The sequence below is a fragment of the Agelaius phoeniceus genome, chromosome 9 (assembly GCF_051311805.1).
Source record: "Agelaius phoeniceus isolate bAgePho1 chromosome 9, bAgePho1.hap1, whole genome shotgun sequence".
Taxonomy (NCBI): domain Eukaryota; kingdom Metazoa; phylum Chordata; class Aves; order Passeriformes; family Icteridae; genus Agelaius; species Agelaius phoeniceus.
Genome location: NC_135273.1, coordinates 9800372 through 9823554, shown reverse-complemented (window position 1 = coordinate 9823554; position 23183 = coordinate 9800372). Strand labels below are relative to the sequence as shown.

The following is a 23183-nucleotide window of genomic DNA, read 5'->3' as shown; positions in this document are numbered from 1 at the left end:
TCTGCCTTCCCTCCTGTGAGCCAGTGGGAGCTGAAACCCAGTCCTAGGATGTGGCTTGGAGACATCAAGGTTGAGAAACAGAAGTGGATCCCAGCCCCAGACTCCTCACCCCTCCCAGCCAAGTGGAAGGTGGAGAAAGGCAAATGGGGACAAACCCATGGCTGCAGTGACATCTTTGTTGGCTGGGGGGACCACGGAGAGTAGCGTGTGTCATCTTTGAACGTGCAGTGTGGTAACAAGTAGTCATGTGGCCTGAAAGGATCCTGAAATGGTTGTAATCTGTATGTGAACTCTTATTTCTTAATGATCCTCTGTATTAAGAATACTAAAAGAAAGATGCTCTCAACTTCAAAGCTTGTGGTGTATATAAACTATGGGCTTACTCCCTCAGTCTCTGTAGGCAAATCTTTGTGTTGTTCTCAACCTGTAAAGTCTTGGAATGAGAAATCTGTGTTTGTCACAGCTTTCAGTCCTGTGATTTTCAGTGTCTACTGAAACTGGTTTATTTTGTTTTTTCCACTTAAACCTGCTTTATGTTAGCAGGAAGACTTTCACAGTTTGCATGCTGTTGGTTCTTTGGGCCAGCTTGCTGTCTGTCTTTTAGAAGTATTTAATATAAGCTGATCAGTTGTATACTGTGGTAATCTAAAAGTCTCCTTGAGAGCTGCTTCTGCTGATTTTCGCATTGCTTTGTACTTTTACAATGTGATTTTTGCTCCCTCTTCATCTTTGAACTACATAATTAATAGTTTCTGACAAAAAGAAAAGGTCCAGAATAATTTTTTTTAATCCTGGCTGTAAATGTCTTATTTTGTGACACAGAAACAAGTTAATGCATGGCAGAAGGGTGTAGAGAGCATGAAAGGTACTCATTGCTGCTGCTTGTCTGTATTCCCTTATCCTGAGGTAACGTGAGGTATCCTGCCTCCATTCATCTTAATGCACACATTCAGGTATGTGTGCATGCCTGAACTTTTTCCAAGTCACTGCTGTGCTTCCACCATTGAATGACTCTGTTTGCAAGTCTGGAGGTATAAAGTTTTCTAATAAAAGTAGGGGGAGAGAGCATGGAAAGTTTGTATGTGAGTGCCACGTTCAAATTACTTTTTCTAAATAGAAATTAATAATGATTTGAACTTTCTCATGCACTTTTTCAGTGCTAGAGCAATGACTTGTCATGTGAGCAAAGTTCTGCTTGGGTTGTATGTGGCTGTAAAAGCTCATGGACTGAATTTCAAGTTTTCTAGGTGCAGAGTGTAAAATTACTGCTGAGACTTCTTAAATTTCTTCCAAGACTAAGTTTTCTTTCCTGTGTAAAGCAACTTTCTCAAGTAGTGGCAGGTGAGATCAGTAACAGCTCTGGATATATCTTAGTTATGATTTTGATGTAAATTCAGTGTTGTATAGCCTGGTTTATTAGTAAATGAAGCTAGGAACTCAGGAACTAATTAACAAGTTTTCTTTTGTGGGGTTCTGCTTTGATGGATCTTCCAGAAGTACTTCAGGTGTGTGTATATATTCATCCACTACAAATGTGCTGCTCTTCAGTTACCAAAAGTAAATGGGCAGAACCTGATTAATAAAATAGAATCAATTATGCTGAAAATCATCTTTTCACCAGTTTTTGACCAATTTTCAGGTAGCTACTCCAAAATAAAGTTATTGATGCATTACAGAGATGATTAGTCCAGAATCACAGCATTTAGGATTCATTTGGATTCTCATTTTCCTTGCTGTCAAAACTCTTAATTACCAGCTAGTGAGCACTGTAAGTTCTCTTGTCAGTCAGATGTGGGAGGCTGGTTGTATGGCCCTTTTTCTGACCTCCTCTGATCATGGGCACTTTTCATCCAAGGCTACTGCTTGGTTTTGATTATTAGTATCATTATTAGTGTGCAGCTTTTACCACTGCCTAGTGCTTGCAGCCAAATGTAAATAAAATATCCCAGCTTGAATAGCAGTGACAAATGAAAGCTTAAACAGGTGATCACAGAGCAGAGTAATTAACCAGTGCAAAGAAGTGGTTCTTTTAGGTCAAGCTTTTCATTTGCTTTAAGGGTCACTTGCCTTAAGGGTCACTTTTCAGTATGAGGTGCTCTGATATGCTGATAATAGTTGTTATTATGCCATTATAATTATATATGCATACATATATATATATATATATACTCACACACACACATATAAAGGTAGGGGAGAGAATTACTTTGCACTTTATAAAGTTTACCAGTCACTTGTGGATCACTCCCAACTTTGTTTTGGTACTTCTGTTGACAACTAGTGGTACTTGAATTAAGTAATGAGGCTTTTATGCAAACCTCCTAATATTTGAAACAGTATCTAGAAATAATAAATAACAAATGGAGAGCTCCTGATGATAATACAGATGAGGAAGAAATTTTAACTGGAACAGATGGTATTTTTTCAGCCTAATTTGGATTTGCTGTGTTATCTCCCTTTTTATTTAACAGTCAGCCTTTTGTATCTCTATTAGCAACTTCATTTATTGTATATGCAGGCATGACTAATGTGTTGGAGCATGCAGGGCAGCATGGCTTGGAAGCAGTCCACAGGCCAGAACTGCCTTGCAGGGCAATGATTTGCTTCCTATTTCTAAAGGACAGGTGGAAGGGCTATTTGGGCAATAAATACTTTGACACTGAATTTTTTTCTTAGATAGCACTTTGTACTCTTGTCTAGACATAATGATAGCATGGCTAAAGGATGAAGGGCATAGACAATTTTCTTGCAGATTCTTGCAGTTATGGTGTGTTTATAAATATGAGAAGAAGTGGACCCATAGAAACATCCAGTGAAGAAACCACATTATTCTGGAGAGAGATGAAGAGCTCCTGAATCAAAATAATAATTTATTGATAAATGCTAGAAGTAGGAACAAGATGATGCTGTGTAAGATCATGCTGTAATGCAGCCCACAGTGATGAGTCTGCGTGTTGGCAGGGATCATCTGGTCTGGATTTAGTGGTAGTGTTATTTGCTCTGCAAAATAGCTAAAAGTTGGTTCTGAGAAAAATGAGCAGTGAACCAGTATCATCTGCACAGATCTGACATGAGGAATTTAGGAGTTAGAGGACAGCACACAGTGTGTCAAAAACAGAGCCTGTGGTTAAACCTTTTTCTCTCAGTCATATTTCCAACTGATAGTCCTCACAAGCATGGATCAAATTTAGCCTTAGAAAGCAAGAATCATTTAAAATGAAAATTTCCTTCTTTGCATCATGTCTGAATTTGATCCCCATAGGATGCTGATCTAATATAAAGTCATTTAATGTGTGTATTTGTTTTTAAAAAATTGTTAATTCCTGTTTATAGCATTTAAGTGTGCTTCAATACTAAGCTGGTACTGACAGTTGTCAGACAAGTTATGCTACTCTGTAAGAATTACAGAAGCTTTTGGTTTGGTAGCAATTTGTGCAGTATACACTGATATTCAGCTCTTCAGATTGCAACTTCTCCACCTCCTGTTTGAAGAATTATTGTCAGAGAATGTAAGAAGGAGAGGAGGAAGGAGGAATTGTTGGGGAGGGAAGCTGCCCCTGTTTGCACACCCCTATGCCCAAGAATCATGGGAGCTGGGGGCTGGTGGGGAGGAGGTTTCCTCAGACATGTGCTGGTCCTTCAGCCCCAGACAGGAATCAAATTGTGCATGTAACTGGATGTTTCTTGCCTTGCAGCAAAGGGAGGCATGGAGCAAGGCTTGTGGTGGGATGGAGGAACAGCTCTGGCACTGGCTGTGCCCCATTGCAGAGCTCACAGCAGTTCAGGTCCTGCTCCACACATGCTGCTTAGCCACTTCTGATGTCCTGCCTGTGTGTCTGCTACTGCTCTTTGGTTATTCCTGTACATTGTCAGAGTTCCTTGCAGCCTGTACCCAGTGCTCCTGTCTCACTTAAGGCACATGCTGGTGGTTTTCATCTCTCTTTTACCCTTACTGGTATTTGCTCTCTTTTTCTCATCCTTTATGTTTTTATTGGAAGTGTCATTCCTGAGATTTTTTTTCTTCCTTCCTCACTATTTTGAGAATGGTTGAGTGAGAAAGGAACAAGCAGGTGGCAAGTGTTAGTTAAAATTAGTTAATCAACTTCTTTGTTAAACTGATTTTTATTTATTTGTTTTTTGAGTTTCAGGTACAGTGTTTCTACAGTGTTCCAGTTTTCTTATTCTTTCTGTTCAGAAGCTCTGTTCTCATTTCCTCAGATATGTTCTTAGTATTCTCATACTGTTCATATATATAGTACCCTTATTTTGAACATATTGTTCTGGAGCATATTGTCATACTAAAATTTGTTCAGTCCTTCAAGTCAGTTTGTGAGGCTGTATATTTTTTCTGAGTGCTTTGAGCATATGTCTAATACTTTTTGGGTTACACTTGGTTTGAAAAGGACTCACTGTCTTTTAATCTGAGTTGGTTCAACCCCTGCAACTCGTGAATGTCACTTAAGTGGTTGAAATACTCCTCTCCTGCCCTGTGCATTAGTACAAAATTAAGGCTCCATCACTTTTGTTAACCTGTTAGTTGGGGGTTGGGTCAGGGTCACTCTGCAGGGAGCTGAGAGCATCCTCACCTCTGTGCAGGTCAGAGAGGAGCAGATGTGGGCAATCCCAGTGCAGGGAATCACCTGTTCTCAGCTTGTAAAGTTCAGTGCAGTCCTCTGGTCCATCTGTTCAATGGGAACAGATTCTGCAAGGCACAAATATCTGCAGGCCAGCAGGCCTGGTGAGACACTGTTGTACCTGAGCTGCTGTAAAGGTTACATTTTAAATGTTCACAAACAGACAATTTCCTGCTGAATTATCTAGACATTTATGACATCTGTTTTCTTTCTGAAACAAAGGCCAGTAAGGTGCAAAAGTGTCACTCAGTATAAATAGGCATATAGTACATTTTTTTAAAATTTTGTTAGGATAGTGATGTGAACTTTAGTGTAGCTCTAAGCTAGCCTGCTTATTCATCCATTTTTTCAGATTTCCATTACCTTTTTAATTTTTTGGAAAGTGGTGAGGTAAAAGGTGTTGTTGCAATATTTATACAATGTTGTTTTATTCAGATTGCATCTAATTTTTTTTCCATGAGGTTTTTCAGGTTAGCACTGCTGCTGCTTTCTACTTCTGCAATACACAACCCTTTCAAGTGTGCTAGGAGTCTATCACTGAGCTGATTTTTGACAAGCAGAAATCCATTTTTTCACTGTTTCTAGGAAAATTGTAATTGAAGACATTTTGGTGGTTTTTTTTTTGGAAGAAAAGAAAAGAATGCCTCATCTGAACAGATTTTGAAGAATCTGCTTGGAAGGGATCATAGATCTTTTTACTTTTTTTTCTTTTGAAGGAAAACATCTTGTTCCTGTGAAAGGACCCAAATTATCATGTGTTTTCCAGAATTGTTAGTATATGTGAAATAATCTTTTAATTGGTCTCAAAGTTATGAGCAGAATAGTGTTCAGTGCTGGGGCTGAGGGTGTTTAGTGCATCAGGCTCTGAGACAGTGGGGGATGAGGAGAATTCATGGTAAGTCTGGACATTTCATGGTTCTTAACAGGAAGGTGAACAGAGCTTTCTTTCTCGTCCTTGTTTGTTTCACTTTCATCTGCTATCCTGGGAAAGAAATCTCTGGGATCATCTTGGGAATCTGTAAGAATGTGGATGAACTTGCAACAAATTCAAATGTTGTCATTTTTGGATTTTTTGTAATGCGAATGCATTCAATGTTGAGTGGGGAAGAAAAGATGTAAAAAGCTAAATAAAAATACTCCTAAGAAGTTATGAAAATTAAATTTTCATTATAAAGTGATCAGAATTAGGTAGGTGTGAATGAGATGGCTTCCAGTGCTGCAGGTGACCATACTTGTCAGAATGTGTTCAGTACCCCTCCAATCACTGCATAGTCTCCAAGACCCCTTCTCCAGGCAGTGTGTAGGAACAGGAGTGGTGCCTGTTGACTGATTATTTTCTCAGTATTTTCATGTCTGTGACACTCTCTTATGTAGAATTTCTTATCAGCTGCTTCTTGCCCATCACTTGTGCCTGCCAGCATCCAGTCCTTGTTCTTCCTCCAGCTCCTGCCTCTTTCTCAGCTTGCCTGTGCTCCTGGCAGGAGCTTTTCCTCTGTGGGGCTGCTGTGACCCAGAGGGAGGTGGGGAGGACAGTAGCAGGGTGTCTCAGCTGAAAGCAAAGGCCTGTTGGGCCCTCTGGCTTTGACTTGCTCTGTGGGAGTACCTTGTGTCAGAAGCTGTTGGTGTTGAGGAGGTGAAGCAGGCTCAGGAGTGAATATGTGGTGAAATTCACTGTGGCACCAAACATTATAATAGATTTGAAGTCCCTAGTCTAAACTAAAACTGCCATAGTTATGAAATTGGTGTTAAGATTACCTTCAAGTTGAACAAAGCCATGTGCTTTTACCAGCTGTTTGTCTTGCAAACAGCTGAACCAAGTAAACTACTTTACCTTTTCCCTCTATTCTTATGCTCCCTCAAGACCCCTCTCTCCAACCCCAAAACAATCCAAAAAAAATCCTGAGGGCTGGCAGGCAGATGCTGCCAAATGTCAGCTTGAAGGAGTGAAGTTTTGTACAGATCAATGTGTTTGAAGAAGCCTTTGCCAAAGAGCCCTGGCTGTAGTGGCAAAGGTGCAGGGCCACCTGAGTCACCTCTGGAATGCATCTGTTTGTTTCAATAACACTTCACTGCTTTCTGTCATTGTGTTTAATTCTGTTATGCTCAATGGGGGAAAGCAGTTGAAAGCTTTGAAAGAGGCTTGGGAGTAATTTTGGTCTTCATCACCTCCTCAGGGTGTATAATGAGCCTACATTTCCATGGTGCCATTAATTGGTGAAGTTCCCCAAGGTATTTCTGAGTTGCTTTGGCTTCTCCAGCTGTGGCTGAGCATCGTTTCAAGCAGTGGTGCAGGAACATGGAATCCATTGGAATGTGGTAATCTGCTTAACCATGTGCAGTAATGCAGCATGAGAGGGTGAGGACAGGGAGGGAATAATGCAAAAGCCAGCTGAAACTGAGTGGGCAGAATGCAATTAAGCTCAGAAATGTAGCAGTTAAAAATGAGACTCCAGCTGGAGTGGGCACACATAATACAGGGAAAATAGCATTTCTCTTTGGCAGTTTCTAGTTCTTGCATCTGAGTATATGGATGGCAGAAGTGGTCAGTCACATCATGTTTAGATTGCTGGAGAAAAGAGATGAGCGAATTTTAATTTATATCTAGTTAGCTGAAACACAGCAATTTCTTTGTCCTCATGTTATATATACATACATACATATACATATATATTTTTTTATATATATATATATGTAAAACCTGGTCTGAATCAGTTGCTTTCAGCAGGTAAGATGCATTTATCTAAAAGAGTCAGATTACAAAACCAAACAAAAAAAACCTCACTGGAAAGAGCACTGCTTGAGCCGTAATGGGGGAAGATGTGTAGATTTTTTTGACTTTTCATTCAGTCTACATTTGTTTTGGTTTCCTGTAATATTTAAATATATAATGTAAAATTTTGGGAAAATATAATGTCATAAAGAAACAACTCTAGCTGATCATTGTGCAGTTTTCAAAGAAATTTTATTTAATTTAGTTGTATTGAAGCAGTACACTTAGAGCAAATTTGATGCTGATTGTGGTTGTTATCTTTTCTCTGGAAAGAATGCTGATCTGTTCAAGAAGCTAGATGTTTTCTAAGAACTGATCAGATCCAAAATATGTTAATGATTTTAAAGGTAAGGGCATGTGTAATTGGAAACTTGAGGGGAAAGTATTTTTTTGGACTTTGACAGACACTTCTATATCTTCCAAACTCACAATGTTAGTTGAAAAGTAAATGTTACTGCAGGTTTCCTTTTCAATGCATTAGTTATATTTAAACTAGGTGTTCAATAAAACAAATATGTCCAGGCTTTTGTCATCTTAACTGAAGATCAAGAACTGCAAATACTTTTAGCTAAAAACAATAAAAAAATTGAAGAGAGGCCAGATATTGTTCAGTGCTGAGCTGCAATAATATAGTATTGTGGCTTTGTCTGCTAGAACATAGAAGATATAGAGTTGTTGCTCCTTTTCGTGTACAAAATTGTGTTGAAACCACATCTTATGTTGTTTTTAGATAGGTTTTGTTTTTTTTTTTTAGCATAGTGTTCCTCTGCAAAAGGATCCAGTGACATAACAGTCACTAATTATGGTCAGAAAATTTGAGGGACTGATAATCATCCAGCACTGAACTTTGTGAAATTGTCATGATTATTACAGAAAAGCGTGTTGAAGAAGGTGAGCAAACTTATTGTGTCAAATTGAGATAAATAAGCAGAGAACTGCTACAATAAACAAGATTTTTGGTAGATAATCCTGTGTTGCTATTAGGGGCCAGGGTGGGATGCTACCCTAGATAGTAATTGTTTTTGTTTAGCTGTGATGGGGTTTTGTTCGTGCTTTGTCCCAATCTCTGTAAGATCAACACAACTTAATTTGTTGGTAATGTGGGTAATTAGTAGATAATATGTTACTCTGTTGTTGCTTTGTGTGTTTACTTTCTCTCGTGCTTGTAATTCATGTTTAGTCTCCTTTTGAGTAGGTTTTGTTTTGATAAGTTGTTTTTATTGCTCAGAGGAAATGATGAATGAATGAAAAATATTTGATGCTGGTTTATAGTTTGTATCATCACCTTTGGTGGGACCAGTGCCATTTTCTGTCAAATTGGCAGGTTGCTTCCTTTGTTTATAGGAGTTGTTGAGGGGTCTGAATAGTTGTGTCTGGGTGCTGTGTAGTGGTAATAGTGAAAGGTTATTTTACATTGGAAATTAGGTTTTTGGTACAAATGGGTGATCTTTATTCAAAGGAGTGTGTTGGGTGGATTGGGAGCGCTTGCTTTTGCAGAAGGTTGTATGTCACTATAGATAGAGAAGTTGTATGGTCACAAAAACAAGAACTGGGTTTGCCTAGACTGACAAATCCATTTAGAATGACCCTTTTAAGAGATATTAGAACCTGCACTAAATCCTGGAAATTTGTTTCATCTAGAAAGTTAAGATTTTCACATTTCTTATGTTATGCAGGATTACACAGCCTGCTGATACAGTGAGTTGCCATGGAAATAGAAACATGCAGCTCAAAAGGTACATGCTGGGGGGGCCACACATGTAGAAAGTACCTTTTTACATATTAAAATAAGCTGCTTCATGGAGTTAGCAGAATTCTTTGCTCTTGGAGTCTGTTTCTGCAAAAACATGGAATGGTATTTTATAACTTGGCCAAAAAACTAGTGGGTTTTTGTTCCTGCAAAGGAGAAGAAGAGAGAGTGCTTCATAAAAATAATGTTGGAGCACACAGAATGAATCACAGTATGTATATTTTTGTGCTTGCTAGGTGAGTTCAAAGGCAGGGCACAAAAGATTATTTCTACCTCCTAGGAACTTAAGGCGTAGGTGACTTTCTGTCTGCAAGTGTGGAGCCTTTTTGTCCCGACTGCTCTGGACTTTGGTATGTGACCTGGCACTTAGTGCAGGGAAATGCTTCCAGAGAGCAGCAAAGCTGGTGACCAGTGAGTGAAAAGATGGATTCCAAAGCTTCAAACCCAGCAGTGATGTCCATATGCCTGCCCATTTGCCCTGGAAGGGCACAGTTCTGTCAGAAGCTGGGATGGGGTGTCCTGGGAGATCCGCCTGGTTCTGCAAACACACAATGATCAACCTTCAAAATCTTTAGAAACTCACTTGCTTATTTATAGTTACTCCAGGTGTAACTGCACATAGGTTTAGAATTAGGTGCCTGTAGTTACAGACATGCTTGCAGGTTTAAGGCACCACAGTGAAGCATAAGGAAGTCCTTAGAGGTGGTCTAAAAGCAGTTGTTGCCCCCTTGGGCTGAGGTTTGCTCAGTCATTCCCTCGACCCCAGGTTTTGCTGGAATGCAGGGCTGGGTTACACTCGGCGTTTTGGCAGACGTGGAGGCAGCAAACAGTCGGGATGCTCTTGGCTGCAGTCCTGTGGCAGATGAAGATGTTCTGGAGGGCTTGGAGGGCTGTCAGGGCCCAGGCCTCCTCCTTGCCCAGCTCCACAGGCTCAGGCTGTGCCTGCAGTGAACAAGCCGCTCCCTCAGCGTGAGAGGGGATTAGGGTGAAAGCTGTGTCACATCCTGGGGTGTTGAAGTCAGGCTGAATTGGTAGCCTGTGAACTACCATCTGCTGGCCATCCACTTAGAGAACTGAGATGAATTTAATGGCCAGCCTTTTCTATTGAACAAGCCAACCAGGGTAGCTGGCACCATGACAGTATTGCCCTGCTGCCATTGAGCACCCTGTACTCTGGAATAACAGGTTTCTTCCCAAAGAGGGGAAGCTGTCTAGCTGGCATATTTCAGGAACGCTGCTTTTGTTGAGATAGATGATGCTGTTTTTGATCTCTGGTGGAGTGATGGCTGGTTGTTCCCTTGCTGTCTCCATACCTCTGAGTGAGGTTTTGTGTTTAGAGGAGCTGTGCAACCACTGGTGACTGATTCAGCAGTTTGCTCCCAGCTGGTCTGTGGTGGCTGCAGTGGCAGAAGCTGAAATGCACTTACACAGATGAAAACTCTGTAGGTCAGATGTTTGAAGCTAGCAAATTGTAGGAGAGAATGTGCTTTGTGTGCAAGTGACTCATTGGCTTAAGCTATTTGGGTTTCCAAATGAAAGTAGTGACTATGGTGGTTGAGGTTTTTTGGGGTTGGCTTTTTTTTTTTTTTTTTTTTTTTTTTTGCATATGTGGTATGAAATGAAATGGAAATTCATTGTAGCCACTTGGGCTAAGCTTTAAATTTCATCCATTGCTTATTGATGTGTTCATCTTTGTGGTGTGCTGGAAAATGAAATGTTTTTCATGTATCCCATGCTGCTCTAATTAAAAGGCAAATACTTTTAACAAGGTAGATTTTTTTTTTAGTGCATTTGTTTGTGAGGAGGTGTTGCTGCAATTACCAGATAGCATTTGAACTCTGCCTTGTTGTTAAGAATCACTTAGGGCTGACTAATCAGAAATACCTAGATCAGAATTGCAATCTCAGAACATTTTATTTATTATTATGTAGTAGAATAATTTTTTGCTTACTCCAGAGTGTCAAGTAGGAGCTGATTCCTTATTTCTTCAACTTGTTTTTTATCCTCTGCAGTTATTTAGGTTGAAAAGCCCTAGCCATGGTGTGGGTTAAGTTTAGTTCAAACACAGAATGAGGAGAAAAATCATTCCCACTGTGATAAAAAGTTCTGTATGTAGTAAAGAAGTTCTTTTAAAATGCAGGCCTGTATGTCTCTTGCTACATTACAGAAGTAAAATTCTCTTACAGTTGAGTGTAATGTGTTACATTTCAGTGAAAATGATGCCTTAGATATTACATGCTTAGAATATCAGAAATGTTTATGGTTTGAAGTGCCTGGTTTGGCCACTGAAACACAGTAAGGGTTTAGGTGGAGCTGTAAAGTGACCATTTTGTAAGAAGACGTGCCACAATGACTTTCCTTTGGCAGAGAATCCTGCTGTTGGTTAGCCTCCTCACTTGAGAGGGAAATGTTTCAGCTGTGGGAGACTTTATTTCAGTTAACAATTTCTTCTTCAAGCCATCTCTGTGAACTCACAGGAAACTTTCACATAATTACAAGTCACAGGACACTTGGAGGTGTCCTCTGGGAAGTGAGGGACTGCGGGGAGTATTTCATGCAGGGAACAGCCTTTTCTGGGGGGTCCCACTGATTTGCAGTAGTGGGTAGGAGACAGTTAAGGTTTTTACAGCCTTACTTGAATAGCAGTTGGCTGAAATCCTTTATCTCAAGCCTCATATTGTGTTAGATAGTGACCAGGAAGCATTGGTATTTATATTGCCAAATTGCACTGATTAGTGTAGTGTTATTCCTAGAACTGCAAAATGTTCCTACATTACTGCACTTTTAATAAAGCGTTTATTGCATAAATGTTTTAGGTTGTATTGCTCAGAAAAAACTGAAATCTCTTTTCAATTACTTGTACATATTAAAGAAAATAATTAAAATTTACAAGGTAAATGTGTTCCTCTTTTCCACACGGTAAGGAAGGTGATACAGTTTAGGCTTAAGTTGCTTCTGTTTCTGAAGTTTCATCAGTTACAGATGACAGAAAAAATGAAATGCATCTGGTTTATGTTCACCAGACATCAGGAGGAGTGGATCAAAACTCTGAAGTTGGTTATTTATAGCTATTTACAAATATTTTACTTTAAAAAAGTAATACTCGGGACAGGGAAGAGATTATTTTCCTTAACTTCTTTAAACGTTTTTTTTTCCCTCACATACTGTGCCAAGCAAGAGTCTTATTAAATTTTCCAAGTTCTCCAGGACATAGTAGTTAAATGTTTTTATGTCAATTAATATTGACAGGAAGTCAGTTTGAACAGCATTGGAAAATGGAAGTAGTTGGCAGAACTAGCTAATTTCACTTAATTTCCTTTTGCTAAAAATATCTCTGAAAGAAGCTCTCCTTTTGGGATACAATGAATGCTTGTTTGACTGTAGTTTAGAATTGATGGTGACTCTTGTCCTTTAACTGAAAAGACTTGAAAAATATGCATAACCTTTTGAAACATATTTAACTTCCTCTGTAGTACGTGTTATTATACTAATGCCCATTAAAAGTTTACATACAGGTTTGACTTGATGTATGTGAATAACCTCATCAGCTGGAATGATCTGCAGTAGAGATCATGTAGAGCATTGAAGATGAACATTTAATTTCTTTCTAGGTGCAATTAAAGTTATTGCTAACCAAGACAGTGAAATGCGTGCAGATTATTTGGAGCACTTGCACTGCCGAGCTGCTTTCAGCAGCACTAATCTCCAGCAGTCTTTCCTTTCTGAGGCTCTTTCTAAACCTCCTACAGCTGCTGTGCACATAAGAAATGAAACAAATCTCTTGGTGGGTCCTAAATTTGATTAAATTGAAAGCTCAAGAGAGCAGCAGCCCTTTGAATATTTCGCACTTTGGGGACTGGATGAGGAGCAGTAGCTGTTCTGGCGCTCAGGTCTCTTTTCTGTGTATTATTAGAATTCAGAAACTGTGTTAGTTGTAGACTCTTTTTGTTACTGTTTCATAATGAAAACCTTGTCAAGCCTTTGGGGCTCCCACCCTTTAGTCAGCTGTGTTTTTGCATTGGGAGTCATTGCATGTCCTATTACTGGCATTTTACAAGCGTGTAGATTATACGTTGCTGAGAAGCAGTTTTAAATATAATCTGGTGAGGTTAGTAATCTTGAAGAGAGGTTAAATTAATGGATGGTGTAATAGTCATGTGGAAGTCTTAAGGATAGAACCAGTAAAGAACTTCTAGTAAAGAACTGCCTTGGGCTGCTTTAGAAAACTCAACAGTGCAGAAAATTTCCAAGTTAAAAACTGTCTTTGCTTGCTGCTGCTCGCATTCAGCCATGGTCCTTTACAACAGAGTTGTCCAGAACACAGGAACTGGAGGCAGTTCTGGGCTTCTTTTGGGGGGAGGGGTCATCTTTTTTTGATATTGCAGTGTTTGTAGCACACTTGGTGATGCTGCAGCAGTAATGAATCAGGGTGAAGGACTGGAAGGCACCTCCTGTGGCAGATTCTCTTTTGAGCATTTTTACTAAACAGCTGGATTTGAACTTGGGGGTAAAGTGACTGGTCCTTCTGATCATCTTTAAATAGATTTTCTTTACCTTTTTAAAAAATATGAATGAATATGTAAATCTGTATGTAGAGCAAAGTGTTCAGCTTTGTATTCTCCATGTACATTTTTGTATTTGAAGGTAATCGTACACAACATGACCACAGTTAAAAATGGTTACTTGAGCTTTGCTAAAAAATGTTTGTATTTATAGTACTTGTGATGGCTTAAGTATGCAAAATATTATTTAATTGATTTTGATTACAAGCTTTATGAACTTGTGCAGAAGTTGGAATACCAGGACAGTGACACAGTTCCTGTGAAGGTTTTAAGAGTATTTAAACAAAATGGCTGGGAAATGAGGGACCTTTCTTCAGCAGTGGATACTTCGTATCAAAGCGAAAAGGTGGACTAATGTGGAGACATGAAATTATTGTTGCCATTGATTGTTTATTTTTCTTCTGCAAAGATAGATTCAAAAACCTTTCCACGTTACATGGACTCATGAAGTTCTTGGGCATGTCTTGTGTTTTGAATTGAAACATGAAGAAAAGATACTTTTCATGATGCATAATGATTTTGTAAAAATGTAAATGGGTGTTTATAGGTTTGAGACATCTGTTCACTTATGAGGCTGCATTGTATTCATTATGGGGGAAAATTCAAGATATAGTAAAGATATATTGTGTCCTACTCCCAAGAGAAAGTCCTTCATAATTTTGCTTATCTTGAAGCATAATATATTGTTTCTTCTGGGCTTTGGGCTGACTTTTTGATAGGTGTATTTTAAAAATCCTTGTGCTTGGTTCTTCCAAACATGTGAAGCTGGTGAGAACGTTCTTCTCCACATGAAAAGCAGAGATCTGCAGTTTAGAGCTGGTCAGAAGAGAGACCTCAAGGCAAAGTGTTTGTGTTCCTGAGCATGTTAGATTTTACTGTAGATTGAACTGAGAGCCTCTTGTGCTGAAAGAATAAGCCTGTTTGGGTTTCTTTGAAGAGGCAGGCACTTGAAATTATAGCAGATATTTATTGGCTGATTGGGCATTGAGGGGAGAGAGAATATTGATGTTGATGACCAGGGGGTTATATTAAGAACTAGGTAAGACATAAGATGGTGACTCAAATGTAGTACTGAAGGCAATATTATGTTTAAAAATTGTGATTTTTCTACCCTCACATATACTAATTACTACAGTTCATGTACCACAGTGGGTTTTGTGAGCAATATGTGTAGTATTTCTGATTTAGCCTTGGGTTTTTCATTGACATTTGAACAGAAGGACAAATCATTAACCTGAGTTAGTGAGCACAGGCTTGATGTAGAAACACTCAGTATGTAACTGGAAGTTTTATATTTACACTAACTTTGGCTTCTCTTCTCTGTGTTCCAGAAATACTAATACGGAGCATTTGACCTGATCTCTACAGCTGGCTCTCCTGATAGCAGGATTAGGAAAGAGTGCCTTCAGAACCAATATGTAGCAAATGGGTGTCACACCTCTGAAGCTCCCCCCTGGCTTCAACACTTGTGTGTTTTAAGGATCCTTGTTGCCTCAGCATTGAATTGTTCTTGTGGACTTCAGAAACAGATTTCATGCGGTGCTTGCTGAACGTTGAGTCACCATGAGTAGTAATCTAGGAAAAGAAAAGGACTGTAAAGAGAAGGATCCAAAAGTCCAGTCGTCAAAAGAAAGGGAGAAGGAGGCAAAGGCCTCCGGAGGATTTGGGAAAGAGAGCAAAGAAAAGGAGCCTAAGACCAAAGGGAAAGATGCCAAAGATGGAAAGAAGGACTCCAGTAGCACGCAGCCTGGGGTAGCTTTTTCAGTGGACAATACGATAAAAAGACCTAATCCTGCCACAGGTACTCGCAAAAAATCCAGCAATGCTGAAGTGATCAAAGAGCTCAATAAATGCCGAGAGGAGAATTCTATGCGCTTGGACTTGTCCAAGAGGTCTATACACTTGCTTCCATCAGCTGTCAAAGAGCTAACGCAGCTGACAGAACTTTATTTATACAGTAACAAACTGCAGTGCCTGCCAGCAGAGGTGGGCTGTCTGGTGAACCTGGTGACGCTGGCTCTGAGTGAAAACTCACTCACCAGTTTGCCTGACTCTCTGGATAACTTGAAGAAGCTGCGCATGCTTGACCTGCGGCACAACAAACTGCGAGAAATCCCCTCGGTGGTGTACAGGCTCAGCTCCCTGGCCACGCTGTACCTACGCTTTAATCGCATAACTACTGTGGAAAAGGATATCAAAAACTTGTCAAAACTCACCATGCTTAGCATACGAGAGAACAAAATCAAGCAGCTACCTGCTGAAATTGGTAAGTGATTGTACTGACTGAAAGTGTGATGCTGTTTTTACGTTCACTGCAGTTCAGGTAATTATACATAAACTGTCACTTTTCTGACTGCACTTTATTTAAAACTACATAAAATTATGCTCTTGATCATACTGTTCCACTGTTAGCTTGAGAATAGTCAATACCTTGTATATATATTTGTTTTTAAACAACAAAAACCTTTTTTCTTCATCTGTCATCTTAAAATCAGATGTATACTGTTCTCATCTTTGCTTTGTACTTTCACATATTGTGACTTGAGAGGCCAGATGGCTTAAAAAAAAAAGAGACAAGGGGCATTTTTTATTTTAAGGCTTTTTATAAATCATTTATGAACTGTTCCAAGTTATAAACACATTATGGGCATGTTACAGAGGGGTGTGACCACAGTAATACAAGGTAGAATAGGTAACTATTACTGTGAGCAAGCTATTGGATGCTGTAACACTTAATAATCTAGGTTAATGATTTGTGTCTGCCTTTTATAAGTCATGAATATATGAATACATGGATTCTGAAGTGACCAAATGTTGTACACATGGCTGATGATTCTTATGACTTTGTAATGACTAGTTTGTTTTTCCAAACATGGTTTCAAAGGTTCAAATGATGGTGAACTAGTGTGAAAGTGCATTATTAATTTAAATGGTTTATTGCACAAAATGTGCTGGATAATCTGTATATCAGAACTTCTGTGTTGTTCCTAATATGTTCTGCTTCATGGAAAATGTCTTTATAACACTGTTCTCAAGCAATGTTTGAACAATGTGTGTGTTTTATAAAAAGTGTGATTCTGTTAATCAGTAGGTTTTTTTCTCTATATCACCAGTTTTAAATGCAAGTGTAGTTTAGCCCTTTGAGGGGGTGGAGGAATAGAAACTTCACACAATTAAGAAACTGCTTTGACTTTCTTCAAGTGTGAAAAAAAAACAACCTTGTGAAAGCCCTTGTAACACTATGAGTAATAACTCCCATGCCCTGTTTCCAAAAGCTGCTGGTACTTTCCTATTGTCCAAGCCAGTGTGTGAATGTGTTGCTACTGAAGTGGCCCCTATGGTCACCAATTTTGCAAAGCTTGGGAAATGCCCTTGTTTGTGTCCCTGATAGATCTTTCTAAGCCCACAGTGTTTGCTCTTTATCTTGCACATTGATATGAAAGATACATAAGATAACATGTTCTTGATGGTGGGAACTCCTGGACATGCCCAAAACTGCTAATCCAGTTAGCAGTGCCCAGTACAGAGAGCTTTGTCAGTGGTAACAGGAGTGGAGAAATGCACTGGTGATGCCAGCTGCTGGTCTGAGCCTTTGGCTCCTTGAGGCAGCTCTGGGGATGCATTCTGCTGGAGCCACAGGAACACTTTTTGCTAGGCAGAAATGCAATGGATGATGTGGTATGTTTTCTGATCCATGTGATTTTTGAATTGTCATGAGCATCTCAGCAATCCTTTGAATTTCCCCTGAGAGAACGAAGGAATTACAATTTTCAACTATTTTGACACTTCAGTTTAAGTTCAACAGCCTTGTTGGATATTTTACTGATCAACAAATGATACTGGAAACCATGGGGCTGATGTTTACAGAAAACCCAGCACACTGCGTGTTTGTACATTCATTGAAGGAATTGTGGCCAATTTAGCTGGTTGAGCTGTTACACAATTGTCAGTATTTTACCTGGTTCTGTTTGTGGCTCAGTTATTAGTTAATCTAGCATAGATCAATCTTCTGAGGTTCAACTGGGGATAGTGCTGCATAAATTCAAAGTAATACTAGTAGTGTGTGAAGAAAAAACTTCTGTGAGGTGTTGGATCCTAGTGTTTGATGTTGTGCTTCAGAAACTTCTCTTGTGTGTTTGATACTGCAGGCATTGCTGCTGCTGAAACCTCTTCATTTCTTTTGTTTATTGAATATGATTTACATGGAAGTATGTAATGTCTGTATGTGTTTGTTCACAGTTGTCTTGAAAGAGATCATGTGTAACTGCTTCATGGGAAAATTAGTAGGTACTTGTGTCATGAACATGTGACTTGTTTCTTTGTTTTGTATTTTTTTATTGTCTTGATATGTGTACAGGCAGTGTTCTCAGTTCTCTATAAAACCCTGGCTTGAGAACATTAACTGCTTTGCTTCTGTCCTTGTATCCAGCAGTTAGTCCTGCCTTTATTTGAATTGTGATAATGCTCATGTGCCTTTTTACGGGTCAGCACCTCATTGTGGAAGGCTTTTTAGAAGTACAAATGCAAGACAACTGTCACCCTTATGAAGAATTTCAAAGGAAAATCATCAAGTTCAAGCATCCTTTTTTATTCAAAGTAAATCCCTCAGACTAGGTTGCCTAAAATTGAATCAGATGAAAAATAAAATTAATTGGTGTTTAAGTAACACAAATAATTTAAACTGCCCGATACATAGTACAAGCATTTGAAAATCTTTTTCATCAGAGTAAACGCAGATAGGATAGTTTAAATTCTGTAATTGATTTCTACTCACTTACTTTCATTTTACTTTTTTTGATGAAATACTTGAGTTGAAAACACAGCTCAAAAAAATGAAACTAGTGAGAAGTGTATTTCTGACTTTCCAATGGAATTTGTTTCTTTGAACACTCACTATTTCTCTACATTTCACATATGCACTTCAAAAAAACCCTTCCCTTTTAAGTCTCAATGCTTTTAATCCCTTGTATGTTTTATAATACAGTATCTAAATACTATAAACTAGCAAGCACTCATATTATCAGCTTGTAAATAACACAGAAGTTTTTCTTGCTGCAGAATGGAAAGTAAAATGAAGCCATTATCTTTTACAAAGCAATATCATGTGGAGCATTTCAAATTCTTTTTAAAAATGCCCCATTGTTCTAAGGCCTAAGGCTCACAATGGCACGCTAGTGTGCTTGTTCATATTTTTAAAAACTCAAAGCTTATGTAACCTGCTGACTTGTCCAGAGAGGAAGAGTCTTGCAGCAGTTAACTACAATGTGCTCATGTTGTTGATCTGGTGCACACTGTGCAAAGAATCCTGGGTTTTCTTTACTTTTTCTTTTGAAAGTAAATGTGCTACAAAAAGGTTGGTCTGGACAAAAAGAAAATTAAAGATCCAGACTTCAGTTTGAAAAATGTTGCTATTGTTCCCTCAAAGAGGGATAGCATTAAGTCTTACCCTGGTGCTACGGACTTGTTATGGCTTTCACTATTACTAAACAAACATTTTCAGTTTTGTATAAGAATAAATGGCTTTCCAACTTTAGGACCTTGTTACTTTAAAATCAAGGGTCGCCTGATTTGTAAGCAATCATCCCATTGCTTTTCTAGCAATCTTTTTTCCTCCAGCCTTATAAAATAAAATTTATTTTCCTTCTGCTCTTACTGAAATATATTGAATGTTGGACTTTTAAGTGCTCTGAAAATTGAGACGTTTCTTCCAACACCCAGCATATCTTTGAGTAGTTGATTTTTGTGCCAGTGATGTTCCATTGTTCTCAGATGCAGCACTTTCCCTCTGTTGCCTACATTTGTTCTCAGGTGGTCCTGGAAACTGCTTTACAACTGACCTGTTTAAGGTGTTTGTTGTTTTGAGGAAAACCTGGAAGAGGAGAACCTCCCACCTGAGCTGCTGGGAAATAAGCTAAAGTTTGGTTCTGTTTTGGACTTTAAACTGTCTTTAGTAGCTAAACAACACAAACTTTAATTAGGTGACTACACCTAGAAAAAAGTTGCTTTGCATTTAAAACCAGCATTTTAGTGAGAAAGAGGAAGTGTTATTGTCTATAGTTACTAAACAGATGTGTGTGTTTCTGGTCTTTCCCCCTCCTCAGAATTAAGCACCTCTCATTCCATTGCATCCAGCTGCTTTATTATAGGTAGATACATACGAAATAATTTCTGCTTGTATTTATCAGACTTCTCTTAATGCTTTTCTAGCAGCATCTATATTGCCTCTGCATTTTTAATGCAATTTGAAATTATTTCAGTCGACTGCGTAGTAAGCTGAGGTCTTGGTGTGCATTGTTGTATTTTCAAATGTAAACATATTTGTTTGAATAAGATGTAAAAATACTCAAATACTTTGTTTTGGTTGTGTTTTCTTGTTTTTTTTTTTTTTTTTTTGTTTGTTTGTTTTTTCCATGTTTAGCCAAGAGCTCTGCAGGTGAATCAGTGGGAGTTTTCATGAAATAGATGTGCCGATGTATAACAGCTTCTGACACTGAATGTGGCAGGATCCACTCCCCTCCTGGCAGCTTCCCAGATGCTACATTTGTTGTCTGTTGCTTTAGGTAGTTGAAATCGGTGTGGTTTAGATCAGCCTGGAGCTGGTGTGGGGGGAGGAGTGGGAGAGCATGAGCTGGAGCAGGGAGGGCAGGACACTTGGCCCTGAGCCTGGGATCACTGGGCTGGCTGCAGCTCGTGTGAGCCTCTCTGGTAGCATTGCTCTTGTTGTGGATCAGTATGAGCATGACAAGAGCACTGCAGGTGCTCTGGGGAAGGGTGGATTGCTGTCTGCAGAGAGCTGTTGAAAATGCAACAAATTACATTTTCAGAACATTTTTCTCCCTTTCTTGCTGCTTTCCATGTCTTGTGGTACAAGACATGGAAATAGCCTGGTGTAGCTTATTGGAATCCTGGTTAGCATGAGCTCAGCTGCACCTTACTGAAACAATGTTTTTATGTACAGTGATGAGAATCCATTGATGAGAGTTTTTGATGGCAAAGCTACTCTGTTATTCTTTCTTACCAATTGCATCCTACCTAACAGCGGTGATAAATTGTTTCAGAGTGCATCTTGCCCTGTATCCTGGTTCTTACTCTAGCCCTAAGCAAACATGTACATAGAAACAGACTAAGTTTATATGTGAGGCTTAACCTGACTCCTGACAAAAACACATCCAACTGTTTTTGTATCAGGGATTTCATGAGTCTGATGCAGCTTGTTTATTTAGTAATTCTCAGTACCCTCTTCTTCCAAAGGCTTGGCCATTTTTTTTTTCTTTAAACTTCTATAAATGCCTTTTGTCTTTAGTAAGGTCTGAAAGTTTGCTTTGAATGTTGTTCCTGTCCATGTTATGCAGATGTTTTATATATATATATATACACACAGACACACATACACAATATATATACACAGACACACATACACACAAGCACATCAAGTGCAAGACAGAATTTACCTGTTCACCTGGCTGTTCAATCTCTGGTGGCATTATGAAGCAAAACCTTAACAGAAAGGTTTCCCTGTGAAAACTTTGCCAAAAGATGATCTGGAGGGATAATTGTGGGGATGAGTTCACAAAGTGGACACCAGCTTCATCTCCTTATCTGGTAAGTTGTCCATTTGCACTGAGATCAAAAAGTGGAAGATTAGAATGGAAGAATGTGAATGCTTTGGTGAGTCAGGCAGTCAGCATGAGAAGGATGAAAACCAGAGGAATTGTCTTGGGATGAGGCCAAGCAAATGTTTCAGTTTGCAGGCTGTTACTTAAGCGAGCCTTTTGCATTTCTTATATTTGGAGTTTTATTGCATTCCTCCATGTTGTGTTGAAGGAATTGTTTTGCACAATCAAGTTGATAACATTTTCTTTGCAAAGACAAGGTTGCATCTTATATCAGTTTGGAATATTTTTGTTGTGTTGGCACACAGAACTCAAGTAGAAATTATATTGTCAATGTGGTTGAAATTACATGTACATAGTTTCTGCAAGTTTCTTGAGACTCCAAATATTGTGTTTTCTGTCTGTGAATGCTTCTCCTTTTCTGGGGAGAATCTGGTCAGGCCTGTTCTGCAAGGGAAATATTTTTAGAATGTAATTCAGGGAATCTGCCTACACCAGGCTAGGAATGTCTTTGAGACTCTCTTCTTCTCTTCCCCCATCTACCCAATATTTAGATAATTTGTGGTTTCTTCGCTGCTTTGAAACTCTTTTTCATAACACTTGCACCTGTTTTGTTTTCAGTAGTGTAGACAGTGGACCAGATGTGTGCAGCCACATTAGTTCAAGTCTACTCACTCCACGCTGAATGTGGTGCCTCCTTATTAAATGACTTGCTAGTTGCAAAGCTTTTCAGTGATGCTCTGAATTTCATTTCCCTTTTTTTCTTTTTTTCTTTTTTTTTTTTTTTAAGCAGAGCTGATAATATAGAGAAATATTTGTTTACATTATTTGTATCTAAGAACACCTTCCTGTTTTTCATCAATTTGAAGGAAAAACAAAATGGTGTTTCTGGGCTTAACTGGTGTGGTAATGTCTGCAAACAGTAGTTGAGAATGCTTTTATATATTTTTATTTTAATGTGATAAAAGCATGAAGTTGTGAACAGGAGTGGAATAAATATAAGCATTGATGTATGTGTGTTGGTCTCTAGGAGTCAGAGATAATGACTGCTTATGTGATCCAGTTCTGGTGGTTTTCTTGAGCTGCAGAAAAAGTGTAGAACTCTTTTGACCAGCTTCAGCTTTAGTAACTGGGTTCTGATTCTTGTGAAATCTCTTGTCAGCTGGTCAAATTCCTCCTGATTACAGTTTCTTCAGGCTGGCTTTAGGATAATGATAAAGTAGTCCTGCCTTTTTGATCTGCTTGCAGAGCTTACTGGGATGATGCCCCAAGTGTAATTCCAGTAGATAACTGACAGCTTGTTAGAAGTCCAGAGTTGTTTTGGGGTTTTTTTTCAATTTTTTAATTTAATTTTTTATTTTTTTAAGTTTTATTTTATTTATTTTTTTAAATCAATGCTGCAATTATTTTAACTGTTTGAATACTTCAGTAAGTACTGAACAGAGGGGAAAAAATCACTTTCCTCAGGCTGCCCTTTCTAATGTAGCCTGCAAGGTGGTTAGCCTTTATTATTTGAGAGCTTGCTGCACACTGAAAATGGACAGGCTCCAGATGTTATCCCAGGTTCAGCACCACCAGGACCCCCTGGTCCTTCCCTGCAGAGCTGTTTCTCACCTCCTGGTGCAAGGTTGTACCTCTTTACAGGATTATTCCCTGCTAGGTGCAAGACTTTGCCTTTGTCTTGGCACTCAAATGAGTTTCTGCTGTCCACCTCAAATCCTGCTTTGAGCCCTTGCTAAGACTTTTCTCTACATTTTGCATGTTTGGGATTTTGTTTGAACATGTTTTTAATTTTATTTGTATTTGCTGCTTTCAGTTATAAGCAATAAGTGTTTGCTGTTATGTCTTGTTGAA

General features: G+C 38.9%; 1 protein-coding gene across 3 annotated transcripts in view; it reads left to right on the top strand.

Moving 5' to 3' along the window:
* Positions 1–23183, top strand: part of SHOC2 (SHOC2 leucine rich repeat scaffold protein) — a 63241-nt gene that overhangs the window by 8964 nt on the left and 31094 nt on the right. For all 3 annotated transcript variants that reach the window (XM_054637144.2, XM_077182889.1, XM_054637142.2), the window contains exon 2: positions 15048–15982. In XM_054637144.2, coding sequence (XP_054493119.1) covers positions 15280–15982 — 703 coding nt within the window. In that variant the 5' untranslated portion in view covers positions 15048–15279. The remainder of the gene's footprint in view (positions 1–15047; positions 15983–23183) is intronic.